Source organism: Equus przewalskii, chromosome 1, assembly GCF_037783145.1.
Source record: "Equus przewalskii isolate Varuska chromosome 1, EquPr2, whole genome shotgun sequence".
Classification (NCBI taxonomy): Eukaryota; Metazoa; Chordata; class Mammalia; order Perissodactyla; family Equidae; genus Equus; species Equus przewalskii.
The window spans coordinates 130,304,416-130,320,081 of record NC_091831.1 but is presented as its reverse complement, the minus strand read 5'-3'; the positions used below and the strand labels follow the sequence as shown (position 1 = coordinate 130,320,081).

Sequence of the window (15,666 nt, the reverse complement as noted above, 5' to 3'; positions counted from 1 at the left end):
AGTTTGCAAAGGATTTCTCTGTCACTGTTTCCCTTTCCACCCTTTCCTACATGAAATCCAAAGCAAGCCACATTCCAACTGTCCTAAAATCATTTGAAAAGCATGTCATAGGACATGCTACCATTTTCTCTGTGAAGTATCAGATCCCTCAAATATAACTCATACTCTCAAATTTTAAAACATTACTGCTACATACAAATCATAGTCTATGTAAGATTTCTTTTCATCCATATCAATAATCTACAAGTTTATTCTAGTAGAGATAATTCCAAATATCCATTATTTATTCATCTCTTTATAAAAATAGATGAAAATTACACACCTCTTTGATTTCAAAATTGAGCACCATATTAATGATGTCTACAGATTTAATTTCTTCCACTCCAGCTGTTAAAGTACTTTGTAAAGCACGTACATCTTGTTGTGACACAGAGGTTTCAAGTGGCTCTTTAGGTTCACCTAAAGACATTTAAAAGAAATTCATTCACTTCTATTCACACATTTCTCCACAAATACTCATTGAGGACTTAAATACCAGTACTCTAGACCTGGTACCAGCACTGAAAGTCCACAAATCTGTAATACGCAGCTCCAGCCCTTAGAAAACTCAGAGTTTAGCAGAAGAGACATACACATTTAAAATACAAGGAACCAAAATAAGGAGGCTACACCTAGTCAGATTAAGTCGACAAATGCTAATAGATTCTATATAAAATGTTCAAAAAGCACAGAACTAGGCATGACATTGTTATGGGAGGTCAAGAAAGGCTTAATAGGGGAATTATCATTCAAGTAGAGCTGAAGGACTCCCTCACACAGCGGCGACTTCAAGAATAAGTTAAGAGATTGTGGAAAACCACATATAGATAACACACCATGATAGGTTTTGGAAACAGAATGGAGTTTAATCTAACTAAATCATGAGGAGGATAATAAGAATTAAGGCTAGAAAAGAAAAAAAGGCGGGGGGGGAAATGTTTAGAGCCTCTTATGCCATACCAAGAAGCAAATGTAAAGCTATATGAGTATGATGATGATGTGCTGAAATTCACACTCTGAAATGCAATAAAATCGCTTTCCAAGCTGTAATAAACAAAACCAGTAACAGCTATCGCTGCTAAGTGCTTACCTCTGTGCAGACACTGTGCTAAGGGCTGTACATGGATTGTCTCGTTTAATTCTTACAACAACCTTTTGGGATAAAAACTTTACTGTGCTCATTTCACAGATGAGAAAATTAAGGTTCAGACAGATTCAGTACATTTCTCAGAGTCACAGAGATGGCAAATGGTAGAGCCCAAACTCATCAGTCTGACTTTATAGCCTTTACCCTCAACTAACCCTCAATATCATTACATTATTTATTAATATTATTCCAGTTAACATTATCTATGATCACTAACATAACACAAAGGAATTCTGTAGCATGAACTATATCAGAAACCCATAAGGAAAACCACTCCTGTCAATTATTTTTGAGAAAGCAAAAATAGGGCCAGACTTCTTAACTATCCCCTTATTCCAGCACTATTGCAAACATAATGTGATCCAGGGGAAGTAATTCTAGCAAATATTTTGCTTTTACAAAACAATTCTTGGAATAGGTGAAGATTTCTTTAATAAAAAGCACTGATCATTTTAAAAGATGGTAAATTGGAATTCATTACAGTTAACTATTTCTATTCACAAAGACCAATTAAGATAGAGAAAAGGTAAATCAAAGACAGGGAGAAGACATTTCTCCACACATACCAACACATATAACACATATAACCAGAAAGGGCTCATATCCAGAATAAATAAAGAATTCCTATACATCAATAAGAAAAAAGACAAACATCTCAATAAAAATAATGCTCAATAGACTTGAATAGTCATGTCAAAAAAGTGGATATTCAAATGGCCAATAATCATACGAAAAGGTTTCCAATTTCATTAGTAATCAGGGTACATATAAAAACCATGGAGGTACCACTGCATATTCGCCAGGATGGCTAAATTTAAAAATACTGACAATACCAAGTACTAGTGAAAATGTGACACAACTGGAACTCTCATACATTGCTGATAGGAAAGTAAATTGGTACAACCACTTGGAAAACTATTTGGTATAACTTGGCATGAGTTTCTGAAAGTAAACATGCGCCTAACACATGATGCAGTAATTCTACGTCTGGCTATATAACCAAAAGAAAACAGTATGTAAGCATGCAAAAGACACATACAGTAACATTCACAGCAACTTTATGCATGAAAGTCAAAAAGAGGAAACAACCCAAAGGATCATCAAAGATAGAATGGATCAAATAAATACTGATACATTCAAATAATGAATACCACACAGAAACAAAAAGAACAAAATACTGCTGCATACAACAACATGGATGAATCTCACAAACAATGATGAATGAAAGAAGCCAAAAATCAAAGAGTAAATTCTGTATTACTCTATTTACATGAAATTCAAGAAGAAGCAAAACTAATCTATCTATGGTATTACAAAATGGAATGGCAGTTCATTCTAGGTGGATCTGTGGGCAGAGCAGGCATTTGGTACTGACTGGGAAGGGCATAGGGAGGCCTCCTGGGGCACTGTGCTAGAATGTTCTGTATCTTATCACGGTGATAACACAGGTGTAGCCAGATGTAAAAATTCACTGAATTATACACTTAAGATTTGTGCACTTTACTACATATACTAACATATGGTAAAAAAAATTTCTTCAGTGATAAAATAGAGTGAGACACCATTTTTCACTTAGCAAAGTGGCAAAAATTTAAAAGTCTGATGATCTGCTGTGTTAGAAAAGGTATAGAAAAACAATCTGATGGGAGCGCAAAATTAACACAAGTTCTATGGGAGGCAAATGGCAAGATCTGTCAAAATTGTCAATGAAATCAATTTTAATTAATTATTAATTTGAATTAAATTAGTAAAAGTTAAATACTCTTTAATCCAGTAGTCCTGGTATTTCTCCTACAGATACACATGCACTTGTAAAAGTATATGTACAAGAATATTTAATGCAACATGGTAAGAGTGAAAGATTGAAAACAACCTGAAATGTCCATCAATAGAGACTTCCTAAATAAATTATGATACTTCAACAGAATTTAATACCAGGCAGCTATTAAAAAGAAAGAGGCAGATCTATACATAGTATAGATATAGATATGGAATGAACACCAAGATAAACTGTTAATTAAAAAAAAAAGTAAAGTGCAGAAATACACACATACACACATATAGGATGGTACCATTTGAATAAAGATTATATATGTCTGTATGTGTATATATACACATTTAAAATAGCTTAAAAAAATAAATCTGGTAGTTATTTTACCTTTAACTCGAAAGGACCATTGTAGATAATAATTCAAATTCTCTTTGCATTTTTACTGCAGTACAATTTTTTCAGTATTTTTGCTGAGTAGTAATTTTTCAGATGTTTCTTACAGATATTTCACTACTAAGCCTTATTTAAAACCAGATGAAGTATGCTACCATAGCCTAGTGCCAACTTTAAACATTTTTTTCCATACGTGCAAATTCAGTAATTATTCCAGGAATCCACCACTGGTTTGAAACTCTTCTTTATGGCTTCCTCCTAACTTAACGCAACTTAGAAAAAAGTCTGCACCTATAACTGACTGTTTGCTTAACCAAAAAGAGTCAATCATCTCAAACTATGGTTTTATTCAACAGCATCTTTCTTGTTTTCTTGGTAATACAAATCACAACTTGTAAAAATATATTTGTTTACTTCATATTTACTGTCTCCCCTACTAAATTGTAAAATAAATAGACACATGTATTATGCCACTACTGTCAGTCTCTTACCTGTCTTTTGTATTCCTGGTTTCACTTTATTCAAGTCTTCAGTAGCCTCACCAAGATTTTCTGCTAGTATTCTAAACAAAAGGTTAAGATCTTCTTGATTTAGACTAACCTGTAAAAGATTATATTAAAAGAAAAGACAGATACTTCATTTTAAAGTGAAACAATTTTAATATAGAAAATAAATTCCTAGTAACAAAATACAAAGGACAAAATAATCTTAACATTGACTGAAAAATTATATAATCACTACATATTCAATTATTTTACTACTTATTTCATGTTAAAATTTTTATTTTCAAAGATGAGAAAGTGGAGAAAAATAATGAGATTTATGAGTGTATCTACTTAACTTATACTATCTTTAGTGAAAGTTAATAATGATTAAAGAAATATGATCACTTAAAAAAAAGTGAGAAATTCAAAGAACACATAAATTCCACTTTTTAAACAATAACATTCCAATGAAATTAAAAAGCTATCTTCAGATAAAAAAATAGGTATTTCCCTCAGTGCTATAATTATCTTAGGGGTACTTAGACATGCCTAAAAATAAGAGTAGGTGTATATAATATACAGAAGATGTAATATAATATGCTAATAAGCAATGTACATACAGATCTCCGCTAATGTGTACATGTAGCACATTTAAAAGTTAAGCAATGCTTAATTAAAGATTAAATTCTACTAAAAATAATATAGATCTTGTTGGACATCTTACTGAATTTTTTCTTACTCTCATTAGTAAAAAATTCCACGTTATATGGATTTATATTGAGAAAGTCTTCAGACTCTAAAATTTCAGTAACAAGTTCTTTTCACTCATATACTTACATTCATTGACTCAAGATGTCCTTTAATTTCCACAACAGGTACCTTGTGGTACCAAGAGGAAGCTAGATTCCGATTTACAGAAAACTCCAAGTTAATTGGGTACAATAGCTGAATATCAGGATGGGAGATGCCTGGCTGGATCACTGTCCTAATGAAAAATATAATTGATATATATGCACAAATATAAGGGGAAATGCAACATATCATTAAAAGAACACAAAGTCAAAAGTTGCTGCTCTAAACTCTGATTTGAAATAGTGCAGTTTGAGTGTTTTCTAATCTCAATCTGTAATTAATTTAATCTATAATACACTAGCAGGGACAGATTAAAATATATGATATACAATCAGCCATTAAGAAAACTTTTTCTTTAAACAGTAGACAGGTGAAAAATTGAACACAATTTGAAAAGAAACTCATATTGTTGAAGACATGGGGAAATCATTCAATACTGTTGTTCAAGGTCTGATAATGTACATTGGTACAGAGAATCAAAGAAATAGCAAGAAGGACAGTTATCATTTTCTAAGGAATTTCATAAAACTCTTCTCCAGGATTATTTTCTGGACTTGACTTATAATGATCCCTTTTTTATTCAGGATAATTAAATGTCCTTGGATGGAGGGTAAAATGATTTTAAAATGAATTATGTACAGACTTTCATGTGTTATCTGACGTGGGCCCAACAGATACATCATGACTTACAAGGTATTCCTGCCAAAAATGTCTAAGCTCAATTAAATCATGAGGAATCACTCACACAAAACCAAACAGAGAGACGTTCCATGGAACAATTAGACTGTACTCTCCAAAACTGTCATCATCAAGAAAGGAAGGCTAAAGAACTATTCCAGAATAAGTATCTACCAGTACAGAAATCCTCCTCAATAGTATAGGATATAATTAAATGCCTTACGTAATCCTGGACCGAGGAAAAAATCACTATAATGGACATTATTGAAACAACTGGTAAAATCTGAATATTGACTGCAAGTTAGATAATAGTATTATATCAGTGTCAAATTTCCAGAATTTGATAATTGCATTGTGGTTATATAAAAGAACAAACATTCTTGCTCTTAGGAGACACGTGCCAGAGTATTTAGGGGTGGGGTTAAGACGTCTATTCTCAAATGGTTTAGGAAGAAGTGTTTTAACTTCCAGTTATACAATAAGTCAGTCCTGGGATGTGATGCACAGCACGGTGACCACAGTCAACAATACTGTATTGTATATTTGAAAGTTGCTAAGAGAGTAGATCTTAAAGCTTCTCATCACAAGAAAAAAAATTTTGTAACTATGTACGCTGATGGATGTTAACTAGACTTATTGTGGTGATCATTTCACAATACAGACATATATCGAATCATTATGTTGTACACCTGAAACTAATATAATGTTATACGTCAATTATACCTCAATTAAAATTAAATTAAAAAGATGTCTTAAATGATAATATGCATATACATAAAGTTTAAGCAAATGTAAACAATTGGTGAATCCAGGTGAAAGATTATAAGCACATTCATGGTACTATTTTTGCAATTTTTCTGTAGGTTTGAAATTTTTCAAAATAGAAAGTTGATTAAAAAATAAACTGTTTTGTGCAACAGAAATATGTTGGGTATGAATTCCAGTGGACATAAAATTTCATCAAAAACATTAACTAATACTTAGATCCATAATTACTGAAAGAGCATACCTAGAAAGCTTAAGCTTTGTTAGCTGCACATCCATTCTATCAATTACTGGAGGGTTTAAGTAGTCTTCACCAGACACCAGACTGAACTGATTTTGAACTCTGATTAATCCAAGATCTACCACGACTGCATTGGTGGAAATGGAAGACTGCGGGATGACTATAACTGGTGCTTTCAAATCAATATTGATAGAAACACGAAAACTCCTCTGGGCAAGATCTTTCACACTTGTGGCAGCCTTTTCTGCAGCCTGGGCAGTGGCAGCACTCAGAGCCTCTTTGGCTGTCTGGAAATTGTTCAGGAAGTTCTGTGGACACAAAGTATAAAAGGCGACACTCAAGCAGAGAACAAATACATCATTAATAACACCATTTTCTTTTTATGTATGTGCTAATTTTTTCCCAATAGATAATTTTCAGTTGAGTCCTATTTTTCTAGAGTTAAGAATGAATTACTGATTATCCATCCATAATTATGAGCTACCTAATAAAGGCCTCAGGTTATATGACTGAGGAACAGAGACAAAAAACCATTTTCAATAGTTTTTGTACTTGAGAATTTGGTTTCATTATGTTCCAGCAAAAATAATTTTAGACAAAAATCATTCAATGATTCAGTTTTCAACTGTTAAAGAAAGGTTCTGATCTCTACATTAATACATAAATACCATCTACAATCAAAACAATGCACACCCTAAAATCCAATATTTGTAAGATTTGCAATCATAATTATCAGACTTATTGAAGAATTTCTAAGTTGAAAAATTAATATATAGGGGCTGGCCCAGTGGGGGAGCAGTTAAGTTCGTGCGCTCCACTTGAGTGGCCCAGGGTTCGCCAATTCCTGGCAAACCCAGGGGCAGACCTACGCACTGCCCATCAAGCCATCCTGTGGCAGGTGTCCCACATACAAAATAAGAGGAAGATGGGCACAGATGTTAGCTCAGGACCAATTTTCCTTAGCAAGAAGAGGAGGATTGGTGGTGGATGTCAGCTCAGGGCCAATCTTCCTCAAAAAAAAAATTAATTATAAATAGTGATTTTACCAGAAGTGACATGAGGAATTTATGAAGATAGACAATCTGAATGCAGCCAACGTTCAGTGATACCACACCATCCACTTTGGACATGTCAGTATAGGCATCCCCCTCAGTAGCATGTGGATACAAATCCAAGTTAAAACGAAAAACTTCATTTCCCATTATTGACACGGCCTGAAAAGCAGAGATTTGAATGTACTCCATCCATGAGGGTAACAACAAAATTAAGTCCCATTTAAATGGGGCTTATATTTATAATCATTATAGAAACAAACATTTTCTATAAAAATATATTTCATTAATAATATAAAATATATTTAATAATAAAATCTCATATTCAATCATCAAAAAATATTAGTGATCTATTTACCACCACCTACTTTTTTATGAACTGTATTAGGATCAATATCTGTGACAACAATATTTTCCAGTCTGGCAAATAGTGACTGTTTTCTCGACTGAAGAGAAAGAGAGGAATCGAGGCCTGAAAAAAAATTATATTATAATTTCTATAGATTACCATAATAAGATCTTTTTTCCATTTCAGACAGACTTTTATTATTTTTTTACAGATGTACATCATTATATTTCCATTTCTATGTAGACTACATCATGTTTGCCACCCAAAGACTAATTACCATCTGTCACGTACATATGTGCCCTATTACCCCTTTCACTCTCCTCCCCTTTGGTAACCACTAATCTAATCTCTGTATCTATGTGTGTGTTTGTTGTTGTTGTTTTCCTGTTCCACTTATGAGTGAAATCACAGGGTATTTGACTTTCTCCATCTGACCTATTTCGCTTAGCATAATTTCTATAGATCTACAATAATAAGATCTTAAGATGTTTCTTTCCATTTGATAATTTTATTTGGGGGATGATATTTTTAAAAATTTAGCAATGCTTGAACTCCCAATTGATAAATAAGTTGTGATATTAGATATTTTTAGTTTTATAAACAATGAAATCTATAAATTCATTAAAAAATAATTACCTGAACTTTCAACCTTCTGAAAAAACTACACCTGGTGCAAACAGATTATCCTGGGATTTTAGTAAATCCTTTATACCTTATATCCAGTCATTTACATAGAAGCTATAAAAGTTTCATGAATCAAATTCAGACTAATAGATGAAATGCCAGTTTGGAAAGAACAAAGAAAAAACTTAGTTTTCTAGTTTTTAAGTTCTTCAAGAATTTCATTAAACATATTCTTTACCTTTACCAGAAATGAGCTGGTAAAGATGGAGTCAGAAAAAAACTAGATCGGTTTTAGCAGCTTTTGCCTAAAAGAACATAATGGGCTTATAGGTTTTGTTCTTCATGATAAGGGTGCTTTGCACTTGTACTAAGACAAAGCATATTCATAAACCTTAATCTGAATTCTGGATTGACACTTATCCCAGCCCATCAACAAGATCCCTATATTGACATTATTATCACTTTTCACCTCCGGGATAATTCTCAAAATGGTCCAAAACACCAGCATGAATGGTTCAATTTGACGATCAGATTCTGACCAACATCTACATCCCAAAGAGTTAAGAAAGCATGCAGTCCAAGTATGTCATAAAATAAAATTATCCAGTTTTCACAGCTCAGAGCCCTCCATTTGTATATTCTTTAGCATTGCAGAAAAAATAAAAAGCTAATCTGTCAAACAACTTTTAATACTGTGAGAAATTTTACCTTGAATCTTGATTTCAGCAATATTGTTCTTCTCATCGCAAATGATGACACAGAAAGCATTCAACTTGGCAAATAGCCTGAAGTCAATAATGTCACTATCTTTAGAGGATACAATCACTACAAATAAAACAAAGCATTCTATCACAGTGGGATTCTAGTAATCTAGACTCTACTAAGGTTTCTTCCCTATATTAAGTGAACCACAGTTCTGTTAAAAAAAAATTATAAAAGTCTCAAGTTCTTAAAGATTTCAATTACTTTTCTTTTGCTTTATATATTCTGTAGAGTTTGCATTTTTCATAGTGAGATGTGTTACTTGTATAATTTAAAAGCAAGAAAAAATGTAAAATAAATAAGATAAGGACACTGAAACTCAGAGAAGTTAATGTGTCTACAGTGACATAGTTTAAGATGAAAAATCAGGATCTGAAGAGTTCTTTCTGAAAATCTGGGCTCTTGACCAATTAGATGCTACCCCTGTACCCCTAGCCTCATGTCTTTGTGTCTTGCTTTCCTTATTTGTAAAATGAAAGGGCAGACTAACCCTCTATGGAGCCCCTCAAGAGGCACTGAGAGCGAAGAGCTCAGAGTAAATACAGGTCTTCTTCCCCTATCACTCACCTAAAGGCATCCCCTCACCACCACCAAAACAAGAACAAAAACAGACGATTTTTAAAACAACAGTATTTATTACATTTGCCTTAGATATCTGGCACCTGCGTATGATTTAGTTTAAAGAAAAGGACAGAACTGGGGGAAATGGCAGGTAAATGACTGAACTAGATAATCTCTAAGATTCTCCATTTAGCTCTAGAATCCTAAAACCTTTGCTAACAAGAAACAAAAAGTGTTTTTTGTTTTTTTTTTTAAAGATTTTATTTTTTCCTTTTTCTCCCCAAAGCCCCCCGATACATAGTTGTGTATTCTTCGTTGTGGGTTCTTCTAGTTGTGGCATGTGGGACGCTGCCTCAGTGTGGTCTGATGAGCAGTGCCATGTCCGCGCCCAGGATCTGAACCAACGAAACACTGGGCCGCCTGCAGCGGAGCGCGCGAACTTAACCACTCGGCCACGCGGCCAGCCCCAACAAAAAGTGTTTTTCATACCTTTCTGCAGAGCCGAATTTTTTTGTTGATTTTCAGTTGAAATTTGTACTTCCTTAGTATCACCTATGTTTTGGCCATCTGATGGAATAATGGTTGTCAGGTAATTAATAGAAGAGAGAAGAGCTTGTGTCTGCATCAACAGATTTAAAGATGAAAAAGCCACCTAGAAACGTTTAAAAAGGAAAATCAGTTTCTCAGGCCTACTACACTAGTAGTCCCCATGATGGACCCAAAAGCCTCCCAGCTAGGCTTACATCACTGCCTTCCACAGCTTGGAAGGAAAAGAGAAGGGAGGAAGATTCACAACCCAGACTCCTTAAACAGGTCATAAATGGAGAGTAAATTACACTTACACACTTCAGCGGTTCATTTGAGTATCAAAGTAACCTAATTACTCCATTTCCCAAGCATAATTATCGTGGAGCCTCTAACCTGCTTGTCATGGCCATCCTGATATTCAATATATATATGGTTTTTTGGATGTTCAATGGACTATTTATCATGATATATAAGTTAGAACATGAAACTTCAGAATCACTATGTGTTACGACTATGTCAAGAAATGATTTCAAAAGTGACATTCATGAGATTTAAATGTAAAAACTACAATTACGAGCGAGTTCTTAGTTACTAAATAATCTTCAAAACCACAATAATGGTCCTATCATTTAAAAACAAAGAATATAAAACTTACAGGAAAAAAGTATTACATTTTTTAAAACAATGACTGCAGAAAGCTAAAATAGAAACACAAGTTGCTTTCAAGAATATGTGGTTTTCTAATAGTGAATTAAAATTTTAAAAAGATCTTTCTTTATAGAAAAGAATTTCTTTTCATTGCCTGAAAACACTAAGTGGACACAAAATTACAAAAAGGAAGGGTCACAATATTCAACAGATTCTCCCATCTCTCAAAGTCTAACCTAAAACTCATTTCTCTCTCTCTTTTTTTTTTAATGTAACCCACAACGACATTTTGCCTCTTCTTCCTCTACACGACTACCTTAGTACGGCTCCAGAAGAAATCAACATCTCTCCTCACATTTCATATACTTTTCATATACATTTTTTCATATACATTTCATAGACTTTCTCAGTCCTGCATTCAACCACAGCATTGAGTTTGGTTTGTTTAGAAATCTGTTGGTTCTTTGTAAATCAAGGTTCTCTCATCTATAGCATTCTTTTCTTTAGAAATAAATTGGACGTGCTACACTAAGTCAAAACAACAGCTTTATGATGTCAAATCATAAACATAGAACATGGCAGGGATCTGTGAGGGTCATTTATAACTTTCATTGGTTCTTGATTATTTCATCAAATTACTCAGTCAATATTCCTCAAAGGATACTGGAGACTTCCAGAGTAGGTTATTTTCACATATGAGATATTCTTTTAATAGAATTTCTTACCTTAAATGTTTGTTCAGTTTTTTCAAAAGTAGTTTGGAAACTAGGTCCATTCTTATCAGCCTAAAAAAAAGAAACAAAAGTTCTAAAGAAAGAATTAAGACCAAAGTAAATAAATCACTTATTTATGATCTCATTAATTTATTTATATTGTTAGAATTCTATTGTATATACATCATATATTAAATTTTATTATCTTATTTTAAAGTTACATTCAAATTATTTATTTATCATAATAGTGCAAATTTGTTCTTCTCTTCAAATACAGGAGACCATGGCAACATTCATTTCTGGGAAACTGCAGCTAGAGATCAGAACTATAAGCTCTGATGGGAAATTTTAAAGATTGGAAAATTTAAAGGTCATCTAGCCCTAACCTTGAATCTGTTTATAAAGTCTTTGATAAGTCTATTTTAAGATATCCCCAGTGAAAGAAACCACATTTTCTTACAAATTCAATCTTTAGAGAACTTTGATTTAATGAGTTCTTCACACTGAGTCAAAAATCTCTCTCTCATCATAATTACCCATTGGTTCAAGTTCTGTTCCTTGGGAATGTACAGAATAAATTCAGTTTTACCTCTTGTGAGAAGATTTCTAGCTAGGCTAGTTTCCCTGCCTCCCTGATCCCATAATGTTGTGCTCTTCTTTATTAGAGAATCAATCACATTAAATTTTAATTGTTGTTTACTTGCCTATCTTCCTACTAGTCTATAATTTCCTTGAAAAAAAGGGAATATTTTTCATCTCTGTATCCCAAGTGCCTAACAGAACCTTACAATAAATAGTTTTTGAATGATTAAACAAATCAACTAGTCTTGAATCAAGCTAAACACCATCAGTTCCCTCAGAGTTTCTCATATGATATATTTTTCAGTCCCTTCCCAATCCTGGCAGTTCTCCTCTGAACCCAATCCAATTTGACTTTATCCCTTTTGATGTATATGTATCCCTTCTGACTCATAAACAATGAGTGTAGGTAGGTGCATATGCCCCAGAAGATAGGAGTAGGTCTTACTTCATCCCAGACTTCCATCTTTGGGGACAAGAAGCTTGGTGGCTTTGTAATAGTCCTAGTCCTGTACTTAAGTCAAAGGAAAAGAAGGTGTACAAATGGAAAGAGAAACAGTAGACATCACTAAGATTAAGACCTATGATACACATCCAGAGCCTTTAGTAATCTACTATCATCTTTTTCCTTCAAGAGGATAGTCCAGAGTATACAATACGTATATAAACATTCTATGGCCCTTACCTTAATATACTCCACTTTTAAGAGATCTAATCCAGGTTTGTCAGAAGAGCTAATCAAGTGAAGGGGCTTCTTTTTGGATCCTAGATTAAATAAAAAGAAAAAAAGTATTTCAAATACATTGCTCTTTTTTTAAGTTTGGAATCTTCTGGATGTCTTTTTCTTTTTATTTATTTATTTTTTTTATTTTTATTTTTTTTCAGTATACACTCTATTATGAGAATGAAACCAAATAGTAAGCAAAATACAGCAGGAATTTTCAAATTGTATTGAAAGAAGGTCCCAGCTGGTCTCTTCTGAGAGCAATGTAACTTAAGGTGATCCTGTCACTGGCTGAGTATGATCCCCTCTGTCCACTGGACAGTGCAATGCCCCGGGCCACGAGACTGTCAGTTCCTCTTGCTCCATATCTTCTGAAGCAATCACGAATTTAGTTCCACCTCTGCTGCCTCTGCCTTCTTTCCTTGGGCTTGGATTTGTTGGGTTAGTGGTTTGCAACTATTGTCAAGACTGCACCGTCCCTTTAAGGTACCACATGCCACCACAGCTTACACAGCAGCCCTGTAGCACTTTATCCACCTCCTGTTTACTTAGATCTTCTCCACACTCTTGAGTCAACCAAGACTGGATCATGTTCCGGAGTACCCGGTAGTTTTTGGAAAAAATTTCAAGCAAAACCTGTCGATGCTGACCACTCACGTCTCCAGACTCCCAGAGGGCGAACACCTTCTGCTCATCCGAAGAAGCAGCAGTCTGTGGGGGAAAAGGCAACAGTATCTGCTTGCAACCGGCGGCCAGCATCGTATCCTGCAGCATGCCGTCCAAGATGCCACTGAAGACCATGTGGCCATGGGGCAGGCTGACCAAGTGCAGGTTGAAGAGACGCTTGAGTTTGCTCAGTGTGAGCACAAACTATCTCTGAAAGGTGGCCTCCACGAAGGCCCTCAGTTCCTGGGCCACAGGGGTGTTGGCACAGCCTGGGGGCGGGTGCCCGCTGAAGCTGTCCCCGCCTGCTGCCTGCCCGCAGGCAGCCCACTGGCCAGCCTATTGTGGAGGCCATGACTGGGTGAGGTGTCCATGGGCTCCTCGTCTTCCTCCACTTCCCGCTCTTCCTCTTCCTCTCCTTCCTCGCTCATGGGCTCCTCCTTGATCCGAATACCAGGCAGGACCGTGGATGCCTGGATCTGTTCCTTCCTCCGCTGCAGCTCCTGTTCCAGCAATGCGTGGTTCTGCTGGGCCTTGCTCTTGGCTACTTGGACCCGCTGGTCCCCAGAGAACAGCCCAGCAGGCCCTGATTGTCCATCTGGTTTCTTTGGCATAGTTTCCTTCACAAAATTATAAACTTTTTCTGGCTTGGCCTGGATGCCCATCCACAGCATGTGCTGCCACTGGACCACATCCGGATGCTTCTTGACGAACTCTCCATCGTAAGGCAGTATGAACTCCCAGCCTTTGCTGATCCTCACTACCGCCACGTGCTCCAGAAAGTCCTTCACATCCTCTGCACTGAGTTTAGTCACCATTGCCACCTCTTTCCTTACCACCCACCAGCTCTGCGTGAACTTCCACATAACAAAGTCTCGGCCCCTGCAGAGCACCTCGGCAGGCACGCCACTGTGAGGGCTGGAGGAGTCCTTGGGGTACAGGATGCCACTCTTCACCACCCAGTTTCCTTGGACTAACATAGCCACCTTCTGGATGCCACGCAGAACAGCCACAGAGTCGAGGGAGGGGCCTAGGAGATTCATCAAGTTGGCAAAAGGCATGACCTTCACATTCTTCATCAGGACCTTGATCTGATCAGCCAGAGGCAGGGTGCATAGCTGGGCCCTGGACAGGACATTGCTGGGGGCCACAGGTTTGTCTTTCTCCTGCTCCTGGCTGGGGGGGCATCAGCATTATGAGGTACTCACTCGGTAACTTGACGAGCTCCATGTTCTCAACCCCGCTGGAGCCCTGGCACAGCAGGTACTGGCGCTCGTGCTCAGAGCGGTTGTCCCTCAGGCCATAGTAGTGCAGGTGGACCCAGGGTTCTCTGACATGCTTCTTCTGCAGGAACTTGTAGGACTGCACACGACGCTGGCAGGCCTGTTCCGACTCGGGCAGGGAGAACCGGACCGTGATCTGCTTCACATCTTCTTCTGCCTTGGCCTGTGAAGAGTCTCTCGCCTCACTGGCTGCCTCCCTCTCTCGGTGCTTGGCATCTGCCTTGTCCAGGTAGGAGAAGCTGGGCTGCAGCTGCAGGATGCCATGTAAAGGTGTCAGGTGGAGCTCACCTTGCCTGTAGAGCGCAGCAGCGTAACAGGACGTGTTACTGGTGGTCTGGGAGGAGCCGAACGTCTGCTGTCCATCAGCTTCTAGGAACATGTGCTGGTCTCATTGGCACAGGCGCCACCCACATTCAGTGCAATCTGCTCCCCTTTGCTGCGACAATAGTTGTGATTCAGGATGTCGACGGCCATCTCAAGCTCTACCTTCTGCTGCTTGGGCTTGATCTTGGCTGAGAGGTACAGAATGTCATCTTAGGTCATCAAGGCTGGGTGCACAGGGTACTGAAACAGATAGAGCTTCTCTGCCAGACTTTTGGCCAAGTACACGTCGATCTCCTGTACGACTGGGTCATCCTCTTCATTTGCCATCCTAGGGGGGAGCCAGCCGCACAGTTCTCGGACCTGATCTCTCTGCAAGGCCTGCGAGGAGGCGGCAGCAACGACCCAGGTAGCTGCGGGCTGCAGAGGCGGCGGCAGCCCGGTTCTCCTCTCAGGCAGCGGCCATGTTGCTGGTGGAGAAACTCAGG

At 36.9% G+C, this 15,666-nt stretch overlaps 1 protein-coding gene and 1 pseudogene across 6 annotated transcripts in view; both read right to left on the bottom strand.

Moving 5' to 3' along the window:
• VPS13C (vacuolar protein sorting 13 homolog C) overlaps nucleotides 1-15,666 on the bottom strand; it is a 171,051-nt gene that overhangs the window by 80,405 nt on the left and 74,980 nt on the right. For all 6 annotated transcript variants that reach the window (XR_011540996.1, XR_011540992.1, XR_011540995.1 and 3 more), the window contains 10 exons: nucleotides 12,873-12,952; nucleotides 11,621-11,680; nucleotides 10,209-10,371; nucleotides 9,105-9,221; nucleotides 7,792-7,895; nucleotides 7,418-7,585; nucleotides 6,375-6,679; nucleotides 4,673-4,820; nucleotides 3,842-3,950; nucleotides 323-459 (listed from right to left, as the gene is read on the bottom strand). Coding sequence is in view for 3 of the 6 variants with exons in the window: in XM_070623506.1 (XP_070479607.1) it covers nucleotides 323-459; nucleotides 3,842-3,950; nucleotides 4,673-4,820; nucleotides 6,375-6,679; nucleotides 7,418-7,585; nucleotides 7,792-7,895; nucleotides 9,105-9,221; nucleotides 10,209-10,371; nucleotides 11,621-11,680; nucleotides 12,873-12,952 (1,391 nt within the window). In the remaining 3 variants the exon portion in view is untranslated. The remainder of the gene's footprint in view (nucleotides 1-322; nucleotides 460-3,841; nucleotides 3,951-4,672; nucleotides 4,821-6,374; nucleotides 6,680-7,417; nucleotides 7,586-7,791; nucleotides 7,896-9,104; nucleotides 9,222-10,208; nucleotides 10,372-11,620; nucleotides 11,681-12,872; nucleotides 12,953-15,666) is intronic.
• On the bottom strand, nucleotides 13,234-15,643 carry LOC103567194 (DNA-directed RNA polymerase III subunit RPC5 pseudogene; annotated as a pseudogene).